General features: G+C 39.8%; 1 protein-coding gene across 4 annotated transcripts in view; it reads right to left on the bottom strand.

Moving 5' to 3' along the window:
* The window catches only part of actn1 (actinin, alpha 1), a 117,247-nt gene that overhangs the window by 45,139 nt on the left and 48,428 nt on the right, over positions 1–23,680 (bottom strand). For all 4 annotated transcript variants that reach the window (XM_061969001.1, XM_061969000.1, XM_061969002.1 and 1 more), the window contains exons 4-7: positions 7,364–7,450; positions 7,204–7,291; positions 964–1,042; positions 791–872 (exon numbers count right to left, since the gene is read on the bottom strand). In XM_061969001.1, the coding sequence (XP_061824985.1) occupies positions 791–872; positions 964–1,042; positions 7,204–7,291; positions 7,364–7,450 (336 nt within the window). The remainder of the gene's footprint in view (positions 1–790; positions 873–963; positions 1,043–7,203; positions 7,292–7,363; positions 7,451–23,680) is intronic.

The raw sequence follows: 23,680 nt of genomic DNA, 5'->3' as shown, positions 1-23,680 counted from the left end.
TATGAAATGTAGGTCTAAGTGAGACCTACATAGAAGTTTTTGTTTCATGACTCTAAAACATTCATACTGGAAGTTACAAGCAGTTTTGTCTGAGTTTTCTTCCTAGGAGCAGTTGTGTCTGTGTTTTCTTCCTAGGGGGCGCTAGAGCGCAATTTTGGGTTTTGTTTTTTTAATTAGATCTCAATTTTTGCCAGTCCTGATGTGTGTGTCCAGTTTGGTGAGTTTTGAAGCATGTTAAGGGGGTCAAATTACAGCTCAAAGAGGCAAAAGTGACTGTTTTTAGTAAACTTCTGTTTTGAAGGGGGAATTGCCAACTTCCTGTTTATTTTTGCTGAAGGATGTCAATGTATGAAATCTAAGTCTAAATCAGACCTACATAGAGGTTTTTGTTTCATGTCTCTACGACATTTCTACCGGAAGTTACAAGCAGTTTTGTCTGTGTTTTTTCCTAGGGGGCGCTAGAGCGCAATTTTGAGTTTTGGGGTTTGTTTTTTAATTAGATGGCAATTTTTGCCAGTCCTGATGTGTGTGTCAAATATGGTGAGTTTTGAAGCATGTTAAGGGGGTCAAATTATAGCTCAAAGAGGCGGCGTAATAATAATAATAAAACCTTACAAATACAATAGGGTCCTCTGTCCCAAAGGGACATTGCGGTCCCTGATTAGATCTATAGCAACTTTTAAAAGAATGGAAAATGGTGGAAAATACTTCATATTGCAGAATGATTTACTTTATCCACATATTCAAAATGAATGTGTGTTTATTTGGTTGTTTGAAAAGTATTTTTCACCTTCTGCGTCCAACATCTTGGGGATGTCCAGGTACTTCTCGGCCACGTCGAAGGCCGTGTTCAGGTTGGTCATGGGGTCGTCCTGACAACGGCACACACAAGCATTGTGTATCACAGCTACAGTGTGTTTCCATCAAATACGAGTACTCATTCATATTGTTGCGTTGTGTTACCTTGCGTAGTTTTCCATAGTCAATCAGCTCAGGGCGGTGCCGATGAATGAGCGCGCAGAAACCCAAACCATCTTTCCAGCTGAGGACCATTGGACAGAAGAAGTCGTTAATGTTTACCTTCACCTGTCTACACGCTATTGTGGAAGCATTTTTGTGTTGCCACGACAACACAGAGTATACTTTCAACTCAATTAAGATACAACATTTTCATTAGTCTTTGAGACTTCATCAAACTAATTATTGGGTCTCTGAAGATGAAAAAAATAACAAAATAACCTCTCATTTTAAATAACACTTTTGTATGAACAGCTGTGGCTGTAGGCAACGTCCTTATTGCATTAACATATTTACTGTACAATTACAGAGTATAGTATATTCTTTTATTTTGATATTTACAGTACAATTACACACTAGGTAATTTTAATTACATATGTACAGTTTAATTACACAAGTTTTGTTTTTTTTACATATTTACAGTACAATTACAGCACACACACTTTGTTCTTTTATGTACATATTTACAGTACAACTGCACACTCTGTTCTTTTATTTACATATTTACAGTGTAATTACACACTTTGTTCTTTTATTTACATATTTACAGTACAACTGCACAATCTATGTTTTTTTTATTTACACAATGTTCTTTTATTTACCTATGTATAGTACAATTGAATACTATGTTCTTCTATTTAAATGTTTAGGTACCGGTACAACTATGCACTATGTTCTTTATTTACATATTTGCAGTAACAATTAAACATTATATTCTTGTTTTAACATATTAACAGTACAATTACACACTATGTTCTTTATGTACACATTTACAGTACAATTACACATTATATTCTTTTATTTTACATATTAACAGTACAATTATACACTCTGTTCTTTATGTACACATTTACAGTACAATTACACATTATATTCTTTTATTTTACATATTAACAGTACAATTACACACTCTGTTCTTTATGTACACATTTACAGTGCAATTACACATTATATTCTTTTATTTTACATATTAACAGTACAATTATACACTCTGTTCTTTATGTACACATTTACAATACAATTATACATTATATTCTTTTATTTTACATATTAACAGTACAATACACTCTGTTCTTTATGTACACATTTACAGTACAATTAAACATTATATTCTTTTATTTTACATAATAATAGTACAACTACACACACTGTTCTTTTATTTAAATTTGTACAGTACAAATGAACACTCTGTTCTTTTATTTACATACCCTATTTACAGTACAATTAAAACCTTTGTTCTTTAATTTAAATAATTAAGTACAACTATGCACTATTTTCTTTTTTGGCATATTTACAAGTACAATTACACACTAAATTATTTTATTTACTTATTTGCAGCACAACATCACTCTATGTATTTATAGTTACATATTTAAAATACAATTCTGATAGAAACCTGAAGGTATAATGTACTGCTGCATTTGCACCAATGCATATTTAGATTTGTCTAATCCTGGGTTATTTCAAGTTCAACCTCAAATAAATGACATCTTTTTTCCATTTCGAACGCTGCGGCCAAGAGGAAGACGATTAGACGATGAAGTCACACACGCTCTCAAACCACATGAAATGTTGATTTTAGACATTCTGCTCAATGTTTGTATACAGTAAAGAGGCAAACACGTCTTTATTTGCCTTCTGTGTGTTAGTTTAGTTTATGTCATCTTATGGTGTTTAATGCAGCCTTAAGGCCGCTGGCAACAGTTTGGGAATGATCACCTTTATATCAGAGCAATTCATGAAATCTTGCCTGTTTAAGCAAACTAAATGATGCAAAACAAGCTAATAGGAACCAAGCTTGCTAGCTGCCAAACTGCCACTGTCACATCTTCTGTTTGTGATCTTTCTGTGCCAAACTAGCAATTCCATCCAAACAGTACATTTCAAAAGTCGTGGAGGTGTGGAGTATCTTGTTTCACCAAGTAGTGTGATGCCCAGTGTTGGGACTAACGCTAACGCCGTTATTTTCGGTGGTAACTAGTAATCTAACGCGTTATTTTTTATATTCAGTAATTCAGTTACCGTTACTACATGATGCGTTACTGCGTAATTTTTTATGTAGTATCGGCTAGAAACAGAAGATCTGAGTGTGTTTTATTGGAGCGCTGCGGTGTCATCCTTCTGTGTCACAAGGAAAAGAAAAGGCGTGCTTTGTGTAGGTGGGGGCTCCCAGACCGTAGTTGAGGGGCGCAGGGGAGACGTTCCTCCAGGGCTTATGTACTTTAGGGCTAACAACCTTCACTTTACCCGGAAGTGGGTCTTTACAGCTGAGGGTGAATGACGAGGCTGGCGGTTTGTTGCAACTTTGTGACTTTATTGGACGCAGCCATCCACCAAGCTAGAGCACCTGCACGCACTCACTGTTACCGCTCCCTCACCTCTCTCGCCCACTCACTCACTGACGTCACTCACCTCACATGCTGTCATATCTTAAAGGGCCACACACACACACACACATACGCTACTCTCATAACAACTAACAAGACATCATGGTGAAGCCAGAAGTCGAGTTTCTTAACATGGAGACATTCTCAATACTTTTCTTTTGTCGAGCACAAAGAAAATAACATTTTAGTTAAAATATAAGTTGTGTCTTGGATCAAAGATCCCATCTACTTAAAGTTAAAGTTAAAGTGCCATTATGTTGCAGCTATTTAAACTAGTTTTGTCAATTTGTTCTGGCCTGAAATAAATTGGCCCTTTGAAACATATCTTTGTCTTTGTGTGTTGTATGTAGACCACATTGCTTTCTGAGTTCAGTGATGCAAATGCATGTCAAGTTGATCAACAGATTGTATTATTCTCCAGTGCAATATCAGTACTGAAATTAAGGCTAAAAGGGCATTAATGGGAGCCTTAAAAAAAAGAAGAAAAAAAGAAGTAACTAAATAGTTACTTTTCACAGTAACGCATTACTTTTTGGTGCAAGTAACTGAGTTAGTAACTGAGTTACTTTTGAAATAAAGTAACTAGTAACTGTAACTATCCATCCATCCAGCCATCCATCTTCTTCCGCTTATCCGAGGTCAGGTCGCGGGGGCAGCAGCCTAACTGTAACTTGTTACTGGTTTTCAGTAAATAACCCAACACTGGTGATGCCATTCAGATTAGTACACTCTTGGTACCATGTTTTGATACTTTTGTTGCACGTGACGTCTTGTCCGTTTTGAAAAATAACAGGTGGTTTTTGATAAAGAAAAAGTCACTTAAAGGATTAAAAAAAGTCTCTAGAAACCTGAAAAATTCTCAGTACAGTACATTGTACAATAAGCATCAACAATTAAAAAATAGAGCAAAATTAAATAACATAAGAAAAACATATGTTAATAGTGTTGTCCCGATACCAATATTTTGGTACCGGTACCAAAATTATTTCCATGCTTTTCGGTACTTTTCTAAATAAAGGGGACCACAAAAAACTGCATTATTGGCTTTATTTTAACAAAAAATCTTAGGGTACATTAAACATATGTTTCTTAATGCAAGTTTGTCCTTAAATAAAATAGTTGTTACGTGTGGGGGGTCGCATTTTTCTGCGGGGTTCGTTCTCCCGGGATGCAGACGGACTACTCCGGACAAGGCATGCAGGTAGGAACATAATTTAATCTTCGAAAATCAAAGACGTACCAAAAACATAAAACAAGCAGACGGAAAACGTGCCGATCGCACGGGAAGCTAAGGTTACCTCTTAGCACGGGAAGCATAAACTCGGAGACAAGAAATACTAACGTAACTGTTGCATGAAGCAAACAATGAAGCCAGACTGAGCGTGGCGAGAAAGGTGAATAAATAGCTCTCTGATTAGTGGTCGACAGCAGGTGAGCGTGCCGACCACTAACCAGAGGCAGGTGAACCCAATTAATCCCCATGGAAACTAAAACAAACCCAGAGGTGCACAAACAGCAACTAAGGGAGTCAAAAACTAACAGAAAATAACAAAATATGATCCTGGCCATGGATCATGACAATAGTGAACATACAAGACAACTTTTCTTTTATTACTAAGTAAAAAAACTCCTAATTAGTCAGCTGACGTATGCAGTAACATATTGTGTCATTTATCATTCTATTATTTTGTCAAAATTATTAAGGACAAGTGGATGAATTTATAATCTACTTATTAATTTACTGTTAATATCTGCTTACTTTCTCTTTTAACATGTTCTATCTACACTTATGTTAACATGTCATAATCACTTAAGTTGTCAAGTCACTGTTGTTTGATACTTTACATTAGTTTCGAATGATACCACTAATTTGGGTATCAATCCGATACCAAGTCGTTACAGGATCATACATTGGTCATATGTGGGGTTGGGGGGGCGGACCGGTACTTTCCAGAGGCGGTATAGTACCACGATACTATACTAATACCGGTAAACCGTACAACCCTATATGTTAATATTAATTATTAATAACAGATTAGTTTTTGACTGTGTATATACATTTTTTTTAGCCTTTTTAAAGAAAATACATGCATCGTCGCATATTATGCAACTAATATGACTTCATGTTGACCACACCATTAGCCACGCCCCCATCGCCACAGGTATGTCGGTAATCTGGGGAAAACCCTGCACTACTGCCATCTAATGTATTGGAATTGCAACTGCATGCAAAGGCTACTATATAATACCTGCAAATGATGCACAGTGGTGTAAGAAAATAGGATATAACAACTGGAAATTAATTCGATTTTATTATGAAACAATTAATCTTTAGGACCGCATAAAGATTACCGTATTTTTCGGATAATAAATCGCAGTTGGGGGTGCGATTTATACTGTGAAATTATGTGTGAAATTATTAACACATTACCGTAAAATATCAAATAATATTATTTATCTCATTCACATAAGAGACTTGGCGTATATCATTTGATTGACTCTTACCATAATATGTTACGTTAACATACCAGGCACGTTCTCAGTTGGTTATTTATGCCTCATATAACGTACACTTATTCAGCCTGTTGTTCACTATTCTTTATTTATTCTAAATTGCCTTTCAAATGTCTATTCTTGGTGTTGGATTTTATCAAATAAATTCCCCCTAAAAATGCGACTTATACTCCCGTGAGACTTATATATGTTTTTTTCCTTCTTTATTATGCATTTTCGGCCGGTGCGATTTATACTCCGGAGCGATTTATAATCCGAAAAATACGGCAATTACAGAATATAGAAAATTCTTACAGTTGTGTACTGCATACTTGCCAACCTTGAGACCTCCGATTTCGGGAGGTGGGGGGTGGGGGTGGGGGGCGTGGTCGGGGGTGGCAGTGGGGCGTGGTTGTGGGCGGGGGCGTGGTTAAGAGGGGAGGAGTATATTGACAGCTAGAATTCACCAAGTCAAGTATTTAATATATATATATATATATATATATATATATCCTGAAAATATGCAAACAAAACTGTGTTTAGATGATTGATACTTCAAACTTGCATAAATAAATCTTAAGGAGTATAACATAACTTGGCTTCTGAGAGCTTCAAAATGTAATGAATAAAATGCTAAAGTTGTTGATAAACAAGCAATTATTTTAATAATTAAATATGGTCATTTTAAATGAATTATATGGTCATTTTAAATGAATTATTATGATAATTAAAATTAATTATTTCAAATATGTTTATTTTAATGTATAATTCTATGGCTGGATGTAATAAGGAGTCAGAAAAAATACAAATAAAAACAATTAATTTTGATGTTTTTAGCAAAATATAGTAAAAATGTATTTAGTTTTTTTTTTGTAATTAATAAACATATTTATTTTTAGGTGAGATAAACATAATAATACAATTTATCTCTAGTCTGGATGATTTAGTTCTTGTCACCCTGTTGTCCTCCCGTCATAAAAAAAAGGCTGTCCTCACTCAGGTCCGCATGGAGCTGGAGGGGGCGTGGCCTCCAGCTTCGGCTGAAAATCGGGAGATTTTCGGGAGAATATTTGTCCCGGGAGGTTTTCGGGAGAGGCGCTGAATTTCGGGAGTCTCCCGGAAAATTCGGGAGGGTTGGCAAGTATGGTGTACTGGTATTTATTTCCAGGTACCGGGAAATGGTACCGTCCGTATCCGTTTAAATGTGAAAGGTACAAATCCCTACTAATTATTAATGGGTTTTTTTATAGTTGTAAGAGTTTGGGAGGAAAAAAGAAAGCGGATGTAAAAAGGAACAGAGATTTACCTGATGTGAAAGTTCTGAATGTTGACGTTCTTGTAGGGCGCCGTCTTCCTCTGGCACCACAGCAGGAGACCCTCTTTTGCAGACGTCTCTGAGGTGGACAAGAAGGACGTTGTTTCTTTGTGGACAGATTGCACTCTAACAGTGGCCATATTGTGGTTACCTTCCACTGAAATGTCTTGGATGGCGAAGCGGAGGATGATGGTCCAGATCATCCCCAAAGTCATCTTGCCATTACCGTCCACAATTTCTGCATGTGGAAAAAGATGTCATTGATTTATGGCATTCTTGCATATTTCTCTATGAGCACATTTTTAGCACGCCACCTGGCATCCTCCATATGTTTATTTGTTTGTACGTCTATACAGCGATACAAGCTTTTTTGCTCACACAGCACTGACGTCTTAAAAGATGCAGCAGCTTTACAAGGTCTACTATGGCAGCCGTCAATCGTATATCACTGATTGTTTTGTTTATTTTTAAGCTGTGAGATCTGCTGCTATGACAGATTGCTGCTGCGGGTAACAAGTCATATCCAAAAGCGCTGTTCTATCACGATGAACTTGTGTGATGGCAGTTGTAGCTGCTTCTGCTTGGACATAAACACCACAGTCGCTGTTCAACTCATGAAAAAAAGCAGCCACACGTCTCACCCTCCTCACACCCCTACTCTACTGGACTTTCTGTCGTATTGTCCCTTGGCAAGATTCAATTGATATTTCCAGTCAATTAATCATGGATCCACATTGGCGTTCTGACAACGATGATGAAGATGCATTGTGTGAATGGATAGGGTTTATTTGGTCCTGTCGACGGATGGGGATTGGTGCCTACGTAACTGGTAGTAACCAGACCGAAAAAAGAAGAAGCCTTATTTTGGTGCTAAATAAATGCAGACTCAGCCCCTCTGTAACAAGTTCTTGACGATGACATTGTACAAACCCTGTTTCCATATGAGTTGGGAAATTGTGTTAGATGTAAATATAAACGGAATACAATGATTTGCAAATCCTTTTCAACCCATATTCAGTTGAATGCACTACAAAGACAACATATTTGATGTTCAAACTCATAAACTTTTTTTTTTTTTTTGCAAATAATAATTAACTTAGAATTTCATGGCTGCAACACGTGCCAAAGTAGTTGGGAAAGGGCATGTTCACCACTGTGTTACATGGCCTTTCCTTCTAACAACACTCAGTAAACGTTTGGGAACTGAGGAGACACATTTTTTAAGCTCCTCAGGTGGAATTTTTTCCCATTCTTGCTTGATGTACAGCTTAAGTTTTTCAACATGCGCCACACATTTTCAATGGGAGACAGGTCTGGACTACAGGCAGGTCAGTCTAGTACCCTCACTATTTTACTATGAAGCCACGTTGATGTAACACGTGGCTTGACATTGTCTTGCTGAAATAAGCAGGGGCGTCCATGGTAACGTTGCTTGGATGGCAACATATGTTGCTTCAAAACCTGTATGTACCTTTCAGCATTAATGGCGCCTTCACAGATGTGTAAGTTACCCATGTCTTGGGCACTAATACACCCCCATACCATCACAGATGCTGGCTTTCCAACTTTGCGCCTATAACAATCTGGATGGCTCTTTTCCTCTTTGGTCCGGAGGACACGACGTCCACAGTTTCCAAAAACAATTTGAAATGTGGACCCATCAGACCACAGAACACTTTTCCACTTTGTATCAGTCCATCTTAGATGAGCTCAGGCCCAGCGAAGCCGACGGCGTTTCTGGGTGTTGTTGATAAACGGTTTTCGCCTTGCATAGGAGAGTTTTAACTTGCACTCACAGATGTAGCGACCAACTGTAGTTACTGACAGTGGGTTTTTGAAGTGTTCCTGAGCCCATGTGGTGATATCCTTTATTAACTGATGTCGCTTGTTGATGCAGTACAGCCTGAGGGATCGAAGGTCACAGGCTTAGCTGCTTACGTGCAGTGATTTCTCCAGATTCTCTGAACCCTTTGATGATATTACGGACCGTAGATGGTGAAATCCCTAAATTCCTTGCAATAGCTGGTTGAGAAAGGTTTTTCTTAAACTGTTCAACAATTTGCTCATGCATTTGTTGACAAAGTGGTGACCCTCGACCCATTCTTGTTTGTGAATGACTGAGCATTTCATGGAATCTACTTTTATACCCAATCATGGCACCCACCTGTTCTCAATTTGCCTGTTCACCTGTGGGATGTTCCAAATAAGTGTTTGATGAGCATTCCTCAACTTTATCAGTATTTATTGCCACCTTTCCCAACTTCTTTGTCACGTGTTGCTGGCATCAAATTCTAAAGTTAATGATTATTAGCAAAAAAAAAAAATGTTTATGAGTTTGAACATCAAATATGTTGTCTTTGTAGCATATTCAACTGAATATGGGTGGAAAATGATTTGCAAATCATTGTATTCCGTTTATATTTACATCTAACACAATTTCCCAACTCATATGGAAACGGGGTTTGTACAGTATTTCTTGGTATTTAATTCATAAGTATTTCAAATTACTGGTTTGTTTAACTTAAATGTCAAAAAATTCCATAAAGACAAAAACATGTTTTCTATTTTTTAAGTTCCGTCCGGGCACCGTTTTTGAAGTATCCGTTAAAATAAAAACGATACCCATCACTAGTCCTGTCTGTGTTAAATCCTTTCCAACAGGTTGGGCCGCCTTCGATAATCACCAGCTTCTCGCTCTAATCCAATCAGGATCAGGCGGCTCGGGTGCTGCTCGACTGTGACGGACGAATGTTGCAAAGTGTCGCGTGGACGTGTAACACGGTGTGAAAGACACAAACTGTACGATGGAGTTACAATTGAGGTCGACGGGCTACATTAGCGTTCCTAAGAGAAGAGGAGTGATCATTCTGGGGGAGGCGTACAAATCCTGTTAATGGAAACAGCAAACCTACCCCACCCCCAAAGCCTATTGTCCCTCAACTCCCTGACGGGACGTATGGACCGGTCCCATCCCAGCACGAGCGGGGGAGATTCAAGGCGCATAATCCGTCTGGTCAAGCAACAAATCTTCTTATCAAAAGAATCAAATTGGAGCAAATATCTTTGTCACGATACATAATCAGTGACTCATCTGCATCATTTCTAATGTGAACACTGCTTTGAATATTTACTGCTTCTCCACTGTCCACCCATCACTAGTGCAGCGCTGGAAAAGAGTTATTGCCCAGTAACAGTTAGGGATAGTACCTTTCACATATAGTAACCATTCCTGGTACCGTATTTTCCGCACTATAAGGCGCACCGGATTATTAGCCGCACCTTCTATGAATTACATATTTCATAATTTTGTCCACCAATAAGCCGCCCCGGACTAAAAGCCGCGCCTACGCTGCGCTAAAGTGAATGTCAAAAAAACGCTGCGCTAAAGTGAATGTCAAAAAAACAGTCAGATAGTTCAGTCAAACTTTAATAATATATTGAAAACCAGCGTTCTAACAACTCTGTCCCAAAATGTACAAATGTGCAATCACAAACATAGTAAAATTCAAAATGGTGTAGAGCAATAGCAACATACCGGTAATGTTGCTCGAACGTTAATGTCACAACACACAACACACAAAATAAACATAGCGCTCACTTTCTGAAGTTATTCTTCATTCGTACCGGTAAATCCTTCGAATTCTTCGTCTTCGGTGTCCGAATTGAAAAGTTGCGCTAGCGTGGCTTCCAAAATGGCGGGCTCCGTCTCTTCGAAATCATCGGATTCAGTGTCGCTGTTGTTGTGCAGCAGTTCTGTGAATCCTGCCTTCCGGAAAGCTCGGACCACAGTTGTGACCGAAATATCTGCCCAGGCATTTACAATCCACTGGCAGATGTTGGCGTATGTTGTCCGGCGTTGTCTGCCCGTCTTAGTGAAGGTGTGTTCGCCTTCGGTCATCCATTTTTCCCACGCAGTTCGCAGTCGTGATTTGAATGCCCTGTTGACACCAATATCCAGCGGTTGGAGTTCTTTGGTTAATCCACCCGGAATGACGGCGAGTGTTGTATTTGTGTGCTTCACTTGTTTTTTGACACCATCTGTGATGTGGGCGCGCATAGAGTCATATATCAACATGGACAGAGCAGCGTGAAAAAAGCCACCCGGCCGCTTCGCGTAAACTTCCCTTAACCACTCGCTCATCTTTTCTTCATCCATCCATCCCTTCGAGTTAGCTTTTATGATGACGCCGGCTGGAAAGGTCTCTTTTGGCAAGGTCTTCCTTTTGAATATCACCATGAGTGGAAGTTAGCATGGCAAGCTAGAACCACAGTGAAGGATGACTTCTCATTCCCTGTGGAGCGAATATTCACCGTACGTGCTCCCGTTCCACAGTGCGGTTCAGTTGCTGTGAAATACGGTAGTAATCCGTGTGCGGATGGAGAGATTGCGTCTTTTTATGACCCGGATCGTTTAGTAGGAGCCATTTTGTGGTCTTTACAGATGTAAACAGGAAATGAAACGTACGGTGATATCCGCGCGTTTTTTCTTCTTCTTCCGGGGGCGGGTGAAGCGCTTCCTGTTCTATGGGGGCGGGTGAAGCGCTTCCTGTTCTATGGGGGCGGGTGCTTTCCTTGGCGGTTGCTTGCGTAGAAGAAGAAGCGCTTCCTGTTCTACCGGGAAAAAAGATGGCGGCTGTTTACCGAAGTTGCGAGACCGAAACTTTATGAAAATGAATCGTAATAAAGCGCACCGGGTTATTAGGCGCACTGTCAGCTTTTGAGAAAAATTGTGGTTTTTAGGTGCGCCTTATAGTGCGGAAAATACGGTACCTTGGAATTGATATCAGTACCCAATGCTGTCAATTTTTGCTGCTTTTGTGTGTGTTTAAAGGAGTTGTATTATGCAAAACTAATTGTTCTTACCTATTAGTACCTGCTGTTGTGTATTTGGGATCTGCATAAGTCCTGAACATTTTAAATCAAACCAAGGAGGCATTGTGGAGATATTTATAAAATAATATTGCCTTCTTTCATACTTCCGCCAAACAAGCCATTTGGAATTTGCTCTGTCCTGTGACGTTTTCCACGCCGGCGGATTATCCATATATGGTATAAATTTAGCCAAAGTGCTTTGCGCAAGTCCACCATTGTTGTCTCCGTGGTAGTCAACAATCTCTTTCTTTTTCGCTACCTTTTTTGTTGTGGGGCAGACTGGCTCGTACATGCATGTGCATGTACGAGCCATTCTACGATGTTGCCATTTTTAATACAAAGCAGTAGGGGTGTAACGGTACGTGTATTTGTATTGAACCGTTTCGGTACGGAGGTTTCGGTTCGGTTCGGAGGTGTACCGAACGAGTTTCCACACGGACATATTAAGTAGCGTACCGCACATTGTGTAAACCAGTGTTTTTCAACAACTGTGCCACGGCACACCGTGAGATACAGTCTGGTGTGCCGTGGTAGATTATCTAATTTCACCTATTTGGGGTAAAAATATTTTTTGCAAACCAGTAATTATAATCTGCAAATGATGTGTTGTTGTTGAGTGTCGGTGCTGTCTAGAGCTCCGCAAAATAACCGTGTATTACTCTTCCATATCAGTAGGTGGCAGCCGGTAGCTAATTGCTTTGTAGATGTCGGAAATAGCGGGAGGCAGTGTGCAGGTAAAAAAGGTGTCTAATGCTTAAACCAAAAATAAACAAAAGGTGAGTGCCCCTAAGAAAAGGCATTGAAGCTTAGGGAAGGCTATGCAGAACGAAACTAAGACTGAACTGGCTACAAAGTAAACAAAAACAGAATGCTGGACGACAGCAAAGACTTACTGTGGAGCAAAAACAATGTACATCCAAACATGACATGACAATCCACAATGTCCCCACAAAGAAGGATTAAAAACAACATAAATTATCTTGATTGCTAAAACAAAGTAGATGCGGGAAATATCGCTCAAAGGAAGACATGAAAATGCTACAGGAAAATACCAAAAAAAGGGAAAAAGCCACCAAAATAGGAGCGCAAGACAAGAAATAAAACACTACACACAGGAAAACAGCAAAAAAAGTCAAAATAAGTCACGGCGTGATGTGACAGGTGGTGACAGTACACCTACTTTGAGACAAGAGCTATATTGATGCATGCTTGGTTATGGTTTAAATTCATATCCAACAATTGCGACAACGACTTTTTACTGTCAACTGAGTTTTGTTTTTTAATGATTTCTGCTGGTGGTGTGCCTCCGGATTTTTTCAACGCTAAAAATCTGCCTTGGCTCAAAAAAGGTTGAAAAACACTGGTGTAAACAATGCACACCGAGGCACAACACACGGCATGCTAGCAACGACCGAGCTACGACAACATGTAAAAGCCAGAGCTGGAAGACCCTCCTGCCTCGTTAAGATCTCCCGTTTGGGAACACTTTGGTGCGATACAACAATGGAGGACGGAGGTTTGCCGATATTGTTCAGCAGCAGCAGGTATGCTTCTGACAACACGTCAAACATGCTAACCCATTTGAAGTGTCACCACCGCATTCAAGCAGCCTCTCCTCGGCGAGTCGGGCAGGGCTAAAGCAATAACAAATGTTTTTATAGCAGCAGATTTAAGTCCATATTGCATTAAAAACTATATTTTGACCCACTTCTATGGTGGAAGAACAATGAGCCCATATATCCTCTTACTGCCAAGTTAGCCAGGCTGGGGGGGGGGGAGAAAAGTTAATCTGAGGCTGAGTTGACTTGAAACTGTTTAATGTTGTACTTTTTATATGTAGAAGAAAAGTTGCCATTTTATTTAATCTGAGCAACCACTTGAGGCAGTTTAATGTTGATTAACGTGGACCCCGACTCAAACAAGTTGAAAAACTTATCCGGGTGTTACCATTTAGTGGTCAATTGTACGGAATATGTACTGTACTGTGCAATCTACTAACAAAAGTTTCAAACAATCAATCAAAAAAAAGCACTTTATATGTAGAAAGGTTTTATTAAGAAACCATTCTGAGCCTTATCTTATTTAGTTGTTATTTTATATATGTTGACCACATTAACCCTGGCAATGGAACCTGTCTGTATATGTATGTTATGCCATTGTTTACAAATTTGGTAAATAAATAATCAAAACATTTATATTTTGTTGTTTTCTTACTGTACCGAAAATGAACCGAACCATGACCTCTAAACCGAGGTACGTACCGAACCGACATTTTTGTGTACCGTTACACTCCTACAAAGCAGTGTATAGTTCAAACCAGTGTTCATTTTGTTGAATAAAAATGTTTGTCTTACTTATCGTTAACAACCTATTTCTCCATGACTAAAATAGGACGATAACTAATCACAACAAATGCACGTTGACTAAAACAATGTCGAAATTAATTGTCAATTTAGTCAACAAATAAAAATGAGACGAAAATGTTCACGGAGACAAAATCCAATCATATTTAATTTCAACTTTAGGCAGGTGGCACAAGCTAGGAATCTGCATGTGGGAAAGGGCTGGGGGGTAAATCAAGAAGGGGATCCAATCAGAACTACAGTCACCGTGTTTTTGATTTTTTTACTGGGAAAACAAGACGGTATTGTTACACACCTCAAGACAATATGTCTACTACACCTCGAAGAAAGAGAAGAGAAGATATATAGTTGCACTTCATCTATGCCGTGCTAGACAACAAGATATGTTATAAACTCTGTGGCTCGATCTTCTCCGGTAAAAAATACATCCAACTTGATGCACCATTTGCAGGCTATCAGGACATCTACGCAACAGCAAGTAGGCTGAAGCTAATATTTCCTAATTACTCATACTGTACTCAATTACTGTTACTTTCAAAGACAGTAGAGCAGGAGTAAGACCGCTTACTTTACTACTGCTTTGGTTGGCGGATATTCAATAAGTCAATTAACAGACGATAAATGAAGATTAAGTCACTCAATTTTTCAGTATTGATAAATCGCCATGTTCATGCTTCAAGATCATTCATGCTTTTTGTCGCTTTCAGCAGCTACGTGCGTTTGTACCGAAGCCGAAGGCAAAGAAGGGGATGAATTATCTAGTCCTAAATGGGTTATGGGTTATACTTGTATAGCGCTTTTCTACCTTCAAGGTACTCAAAGCGCTTTGACACTATTTCCACATTCACCCACACATTCACACACTGATGGCGGGAGCTGCCATGCAAGACCCTAACCACGACCCATCAGGAGCAAGGGTGAAATGTCTTGCTCAAGGACACAACGGATCGAACCAGGAACCCCTCCGGTTTCTGGCATTGGCGCTTTACCAACCGAGCCACGCCATATTACATGCAAACCTATTTTCATGTACACTGGCATTGAGAGTGTTCTTTTTTTACAACATCCTTTAGATCAGTGATATTTTCTGGTTTAATCATAATTGTCTAAATAATTAGTATACCTATGTGACCTACATTATAAAATGTATATAGACATGATAGAACATAAAACAGTTTCAAGTTATTTAATGTCATAGTTGAAATACGATTTATTTAAGTTAAATGGGTTGTACTTGTATAGCGCTTTTCTACCTTCAAGGTACTCAAAGCGCTTTTGACACTATTTCCACATTCACCCATTCACACACACATTCACACACTGATGGCGGGAGCTGCCATGCAAGGCCCTAACCACCACCCATCAGGAGCAAGAGTGACGTGTCTCGCTCAAAGACACAACGGACGTGACTAGGTTGGTAGAAGCTGGGGATCGAACCAGGAACCCTCAGGTTGCTGGCACGGCCACTCTCCCAACCGCGCCACGCCGTTATTCCAAATATATACAACTTTGTGTATGTAAATACTTAATACTTTATATTTTAGTCAACGAAATTTACTGTAATTTTAGTCGACTAAAACTAAATCAATTTAGATGACTAAAATAACCATAATGCATTTTCGTCAAAAGACTATGACTAAAGCAAAATTAAGAAATGTTGTCAAAATTAACATTGGTTCAAACTTATATTTGTCAGTAGACTCACTATAGCTCCGCTATATAGGTCTGCTCCCTGTATGACAGTGACGTGCGGTGAGGTTGATGGCTGGTGAGGCACTGACTTCATCACAGTCAGATTTACAAACATATGAACCCTAAAGAGTATCTTATTCACCATTTGATTGGCAGCAGTTAACGGGTTATGTTTAAAAGCTCATACCAGCATTCTTCCCTGCTTGGCACTCAGCATCAAGGGTTGGAATTGGGGGTTAAATCACCAAAAATGATTCCCGGGCGCGGCGCCACTGCTGCCCACTGCTCCTCTCACCTCTCAGGGGGTGAACAAGGGGATGGGTCAAATGCAGAGGACAAATTTCACCTCACCTAGTGTGTGTGTGACAATCATTGGTACTTTAACTTAACTTTAACTTTACACATACAAACTGTAGCACACAAAAAAGCACATTTAATAATAAAACGTTATTATGGTCTTACCTTTACTTAGAAATGCGCCGCTGTTGTGCTGGATTAATGAACCCCCTGATGGGAGTGTTATATCAACTAAAGCCCTCAATTGAACTTTCCACGTGCAAGATTGAATCTATTTAAAAAAGTGTTACCGAGGGTTTATAAATGTCGCCTATACAGTATGAAACTACAAAATAACAAACACGGAGGCTCCACTTTACACGAGGACCACTTTATTTACCTTCTTTCAAAAACTTCCGCTCCACTCCAACGTGTCAAAATTCCGCTCTTAGCGCCTTCAAAATAAGAGCTCAAGGCATATACTGTATAACAGCGCATAACAGGAACTTAACATCACAAAGAGGAAAGCCCATAAAAATAGGTTACAAAAGTTATTTAATAAGAAGCCAAAAAGTGCAAAAACAATAATGTTCGTGTTGGAGGAGTTGTGAATTAGATACACCTGCAGTCTGCAGGTGTACCTAATGTTGTGGCCCAGCAGTCATTTGCAACTCCTCCAACACGAACATTATTGTTTTTGCACTTTTTGGCTTCTTATGAAATAACTTTTTTAAATAGATTCAATTTTGCACGTGGAAAGTTTAAGTGTGGGCTTTAGTTGATATAACACACCCGTCAGGGGTTGCCGTGCATTCTACGGCGGGGGTGCGGGAGGCGAGCCTCAGCCAGTGCGTCTTTTGCAGCAGTTTTATGATCGCTCAGCACAAGAAATACTTTACACACATACAGTTGTTGACAAAATACACTGTACATTATATACCTCAGCTAACTAAACTATGGAAATGTATAATATAGTTCATATAGCAATACATTATTTATAGCAATACGGTCTCACTGCACAGCAGACCAGCAGTTAGCCGAGTCCAACCATGTTGAGGCACTGAGTGACGTGCCTCGACTGGCTGCTGTTCACCGCACCGTCTCTTCTCAGTATATGAACGGCAAATGTGAAAATTCAGCGATTTTGAATAAAAATAATCTAAAACTGGTGAAGTTAAATGGAAAATAACTTTATAGTATAATCACTGGATACATTTAACAATTTAATATATATTTTTTTCTTTTTTAATTTTTTTTCTTTCCATGATGGCAGGTGAGGCCCCGCCTCACCTGCCTCTAGTGACTGCACGTCACTGCTGTATGATCAGAGTCAGAGCTTGGTTCGCATTGCCGGCAGTAAGTAGGACACGTTTCCAGTGAGGGTTGGACTCCGCCAAGGCTGCCCTTTGTCACCGATTCTGTTCATAACTTTTATGGACAGAATTTCTAGGCACAGTCAAGGCGTTGAGGGGATCCGGTTTGGTGGCTGCAGGACTAGGTCTCTGCTTTTTGCAGATGATGTGGTCCTGATGGCTTCATCTGGCCAAGATCTTCAGCTCTCACTGGATCGGTTCGCAGCTGAGTGTGAAGCGACTGGGATGGGAATCAGCACCTCCAGGTCCGAGTCCGAGTCCATGGTTCTCGCCCGGAAAAGGGTGGAGTGCCATCTCCGGGTTGGGGAGGAGATCTTGCCCCAAGTGGAGGAGTTCAAGTATCTCGGAGTCTTGTTCACGAGTGAGGGAAGAGTGGATCGTGAGATCGACAGGCGGATCGGTGCGGCGTCTTCAGTAATGCGGACGCTGTATCGATCCGTTGTGGTGAAGAAGGAGCTGAGCCGGAAGGCAAAGCTCTCAATTTACCAGTCGATCTACGTTCCCATCCTCACCTATGGTCATGAGCTTTGGGTTATGACCGAAAGGACAAGATCACGGGTACAAGCGGCCGAAATGAGTTTCCTCCGCCGGGTGGCGGGGCTCTCCCTTAGAGATAGAGTGAGAAGCTCTGCCATCCGGGAGGAGCTCAGAGTAAAGCCGCTGCTCTTCCACATCGAGAGGAGCCAGATGAGGTTGTTCGGGCATCTGGTCAGGATGCCAACCGAGCGCCTCCCTAGGAAGGTGTTTAGGGCACGTCCGACCGGTAGGAGGCCACGGGGAAGACCCAGGACACGTTGGGAAGACTATGTCTCCGGGCTGGCCTGGGAACGCCTCGGGATCCCCCGGGAGGAGCTGGACGAAGAGGCTGGGGAGAGGGAAGTCTGGGCTTCCCTGCTTAGGCTGCTGCCCCCGCGACCCGACCTCGGATAAGGGGAAGAGGATGGATGGATGGATGGATGGATGGATGGACTCGCTATAGCAGCGCTAAAAACTACAACAAAGATGGTGGGGGAAAAATGCTGTCGAAGTGGATCCCACATAAAAAAGCTGCATCCTGAAGAAACAGTCAGGATCTTATCTTATCTCATCTTAAAGATGGTCTGTAAAACATAATCAATGCAATATTTTGACCAAAGAACCACCATTACATGTTATGTAGGCCACAAGGAAGTTTTTTATATGTAAAAAACAATCATAATGTGGGATACCCATGATAAACGATGCTAAAGTATCAAATACTATGGTTCATGCATTTGGATATGAGCCCTGAGCAATGACCCCAAGAAAATGTTTGTCTGGGTGTGAGATATAGTTAACTTTGTTCATCTTTCTTAAAGAGAGCAAGCACCACGCAGCAGTCGCTGCAAAAGAAAAATGAGGAGGTGGGGCTCGGCAGCGCTGGCCAGCATTTAGAGAGTCCTCCAGAGTGTGACTGACCAATCACAGCGGAGAGGGCTCGGAGGCAGGAGGTGTACATGGAAAAGGGCCGCGAGGGGAGTTAATGACAACGACCGTTTTTGCAGGATGCTAAATACAAGGACGTGATGCAGATCTACAAAGATACACAAAGCCTTTTGTGCCAGTAATCGTGTGTATCTGCTTTATAGGAGAACAAAGATTAAATACAAAGGGCCGAAAATGAATATAATAGGCCCCTTCTGACATTTAACAGTGAGCTGATAATGAGAACTGTGCAGTCCAGTTATAGCTTGTTTTCTTACAATTGCAAGTTCATTCATTTTTTTTTTTTTTTTTTGGTGTGTTGCCGCAGTCAGGAAGTCGTCTTGGTCAGCAAGGTCAATCTGCCAATCTTTGTTATGTCCTAAAAAGTGTTTATACTGTAAGTATGGTACATATTACACACCAGGTGTTTTATTGTAACATGCAACTTAGTATTAGTTTTCATTACCAAATTTTGAGGTGTTAAAATCGCCATGCAAAAATGCTAATGCTAATCTGTAGCATGTATATGGCACATCTAATGCAAATTAGCATCGAGCTAACGCATTTTGAAAAGTGGAGCTTGACTTTTGAGCGCTTTCTATCACGCATGCGTGGTTTGTTAGCATGAAAATTGCAACATTACCTGGAGACAGCCCGCTACAAATACAGAAGCCCGCCCAGTTGAAAATGCAAACATGGTTCAAAAGGTACAAGTTGTCTCTACATTTAAGTAAAACAAATATAATTCTATTTGGAAATAAGAAGATAAATACACAAATAAAAATGATGATTGGTGGGATTAACATTGAGCGAGTTGAGCAAAGTAAATTCCTCGGTGTAATAATTGATGAAAAATTAAATTGGAAAGCACATATTAAATATATTCATTTGAAATTATCAAGAAGCATTGGAGTGCTGGCAAAAGCACGACAAGAGCTAGATGGAAAATCCCTCCAGCAACTCTACTATTCACTCATTTATCCTTACTTAAGTTACTATGCAGAAATTTGGGGAAATGATTATAAAAACATACATCCTTGTATAAATATTTTTTATTTTAATAATATGTTTTACCTGTAATTTATCCTTTATTCCTACTGACAATTCATACTATTTTACATGTTTTATTATTCCAGCGTTCCTAAGAAGGAGCCCTCTGCATCAGGCTGTTGGGGCGCTTTTTTGTCAGCGTCCTAGTGGCCGTGGTCTGGTGATCTCCTGGTGCAGAGGGCTCCTGTGATAGTGTTTCTTCACCTGGCTCCTCTGTACTCAGACATGCATTTGTTTGTTTGTGTGTGTGATTGATAATCACTCTGTAGAGCACTTTGTGTTGCATTTCTTTTATGTATAAAAGGAGTTTTATAAATAAAGTTGTATTGATTGACTGACTGTGACGGAGCTTGTAACCCAAAATACTCAAATCAATTATCCCAATGGAATTGATTTAGGCTCAATTTGATTGGGGCTTGCCCCCACCCACAAAAACGGCACAATTTTAACATGTAACATGCTTTTAAAGGGGACCTTTGATGAAATTCTTCTTTTCTGACTTACGTATGTATGTTATTATAAATTTAGATACTCATGGTAAACAATGTCAAAGAATCAAAGCATACGGTTCATGCGTTTAGGTGGAAGCTTGCATACAATTTTGGATGACTCTTTTCGCTGAATTTTGCAGTCATCTCGTAGCCCACAAAGCGAGGTGGATGTCCTTATTTGGACATTAGGTCGAGCTCTCAACTGGGGGGAGAGGAGCTCTTCTCCCCTGCTTTAGGCAATAAGGAAACACAAAAAAGGTAGTACGAAGTATTATTGTCATATAATCTTGGCCTGCACAAAATACCAGCGACGTGCAACATGCAGTGACGTAAAACATTTGTTCAATGCCGCTCGTCTGATTTTTCGGCAAGTGTGCAGATGTACCTCGTTATATGACCAGCGAAACAATATAACTTTTTTCAAGTTTATTTTCGATTGTGTCTGGAAAAAATTACTTATTATACATATAGTATATAACTAATACGAATGTACTGTAATTAAAAAGTGTACCATAATTCCAATTCCTGGTAACTGGGACTCAGCGGTAACAATTTTCGGTACTTTTGTGTGTGTTAAGAAATGTTAAACTTTTTTGATAATAAAATATTTTTTATTGCAACATTTAAAAGTGAGCTGATTATGATAACTGCTGTCCGGTGGTTGTATCTTGTTTTATTATTACATTTCTAAGTCTCAATTAGAGTTGCCAAGACATTAGATGGGAGTAGTGTATAGTTTATGGTGTGTTGGCTTGTCTTTGCTGAATCTAGTCTTTTGTTGCGCCCTCAAAAGTGTTAATACTGTAAGTATTGTACTTAATACACAGCCGCTATTTGATTGTAATGTGCATCTTTGCTGTAGTTTTTGGAGGTGTTAAAATTGCCATGTAAAATTGCTAATGCTCATCAGTAGCATGTCAATAGTAAGGTCAATGTATATTAACATCAAACCTGCGTATTTTTGGAAAAATAGAGAGCTTACTTAACTTATGTTGGAGCGTTTTAGAGTCAATTTCTTTGTTAGCATTGAAAATTGCAACATTACCTACAGGTAGTTTGGCTGAGTCCACTTTCAGTGCTGCTGGAGAGATCACCAAGTGGGAACCGAGCGTGACGTCACGCACAACTAAGGTATTGTAGCATGGCATGTGAATTGGCGCCGGAATCGGCGAAATTTGTACAGCGCCAAAAATTACCATATTTGGTAGCCAACCCGCAATCTGGAAACGCCTCCACAAACAACCAGTTTGCAGACAGATTCAAAAAACGGGTGAAAAAACTGACTGTGGTGTGAAATGTACGCAAAATTTAAAAGACAAAGCTTATCGAAAACATGTTTCATACACCACAAAGAAGAGTTTAAAATGTAAAAAAATCATCATAAGCCCCATTTAGATAAAAACAAATGTTTAAATAAAATATATGGTATGCAAAACAAGAAGTGCAAAAGTTGAAATGGAAATAATTTGGTGCGTAATACTTGATGCACTTTATGATCGCACTCTGCAATGACATATTTATTTTAGTTAGCCCTATGTCTTTTGTACATTTATTTTATTATTAATTAATTGCTTTTATAGTTTCATCTTGAAATGAAAGCCAAGTTTCCAAATTGTTTGTTTAAAATAAAAAGTGCAATAAAATATGTTTTATTAATAGTAAATAATTGTGATTAATAATTGTGATTTCAGTACTGATTAAAAAAAAAAAATCAGGATTAATATTTTGCCCATAATCGTGTAGCCCTACGAGATCACGTGATGGCAACAAAACCTGAGAACGTCCGACCTAGTGAAAAATGCACTTTGTTTTTTATGACTTGTAACAAAAATTAGAAATAAAAAAATATGATTACAAAGCCGTTGTGGGAATATTTCAGCTTCATATCTGATGTGCAATATGAGCCCATCAACACAGATGAACGAGTGAGAATGCTGTGATCACATGATGGCAACAACAAACAAAGGACAACCTTCGACCTAGTTAAACAAATGCACTTTAAAGGGGAACATTATCACCAGACCTATATAAGCGTCAATATATACCTTGATGTTGCAGAAAAAAGACAATTTCCGAACTCTAAATGGGTGAATTTTGGCGAATTAAACGCCTTTCTAATATTCGCTCTCGGAGCGATGACGTCACAACGTGGCGTCACATCGGGAAGCAATCCGCCATTTTCTCAAACACCGAGTCAAATCAGCTCTGTTATTTTCCGTTTTTTCGACTGTTTTCCGTACCTTGGAGACATCATGCCTCGTCGGTGTGTTGTCGGAGGGTGTAACAACACGAACAGGGACGGATATAAGTTGCACCAGTGGCCCAAAGATGCGAAAGTGGCAAGAAATTGGACGTTTGTTCCGCACACTTTACCGACAAAAGCTATGCTACGACAGAGATGGCAAGAATGTGTGGATATACTGCGACACTCAAAGCAGATGCATTTCCAACGATAAAGTCAAAGAAATCTGCCGCCAGACCCCCATTGAATCTGCCGGAGTGTGTGAGCAATTCAGGGACAAAGGCCCTCGGTAGCACGGCAAGCAATGCCGGCAGTTTGTTCCCGCAGACGAGCGAGCTAAACCCCCTATCGACCCTAGCTTCCCTGGCCTGCTGACATCAACTCCAAAACTGGACAGATCAGCTTACAGGAAAAGAGCGCGGATAAGGGTATGTCTACAGAATATATTAATTGATGAAAATTGGGCTGTCTGCACTCTCAAAGTGCATGTTGTTGCCAAATGTATTTCATATGCTGTAAACCTAGTTCATAGTTGTTAGTTTCCTTTAATGCCAAACAAACACATACCAATCGTTGGTTAGAAGGCGATCGCCGAATTCGTCCTCGCTTTCTCCCGTGTCGCTGGCTGTCGTGTTGTTTTCGTCGGTTTCGCTTGCATACGGTTCA

Source organism: Nerophis lumbriciformis, linkage group LG08, assembly GCF_033978685.3.
Source record: "Nerophis lumbriciformis linkage group LG08, RoL_Nlum_v2.1, whole genome shotgun sequence".
Taxonomy (NCBI): domain Eukaryota; kingdom Metazoa; phylum Chordata; class Actinopteri; order Syngnathiformes; family Syngnathidae; genus Nerophis; species Nerophis lumbriciformis.
The sequence above is the reverse complement of the archived record's forward strand: the minus strand, read 5'-3'. Positions and strand labels throughout refer to the sequence as shown.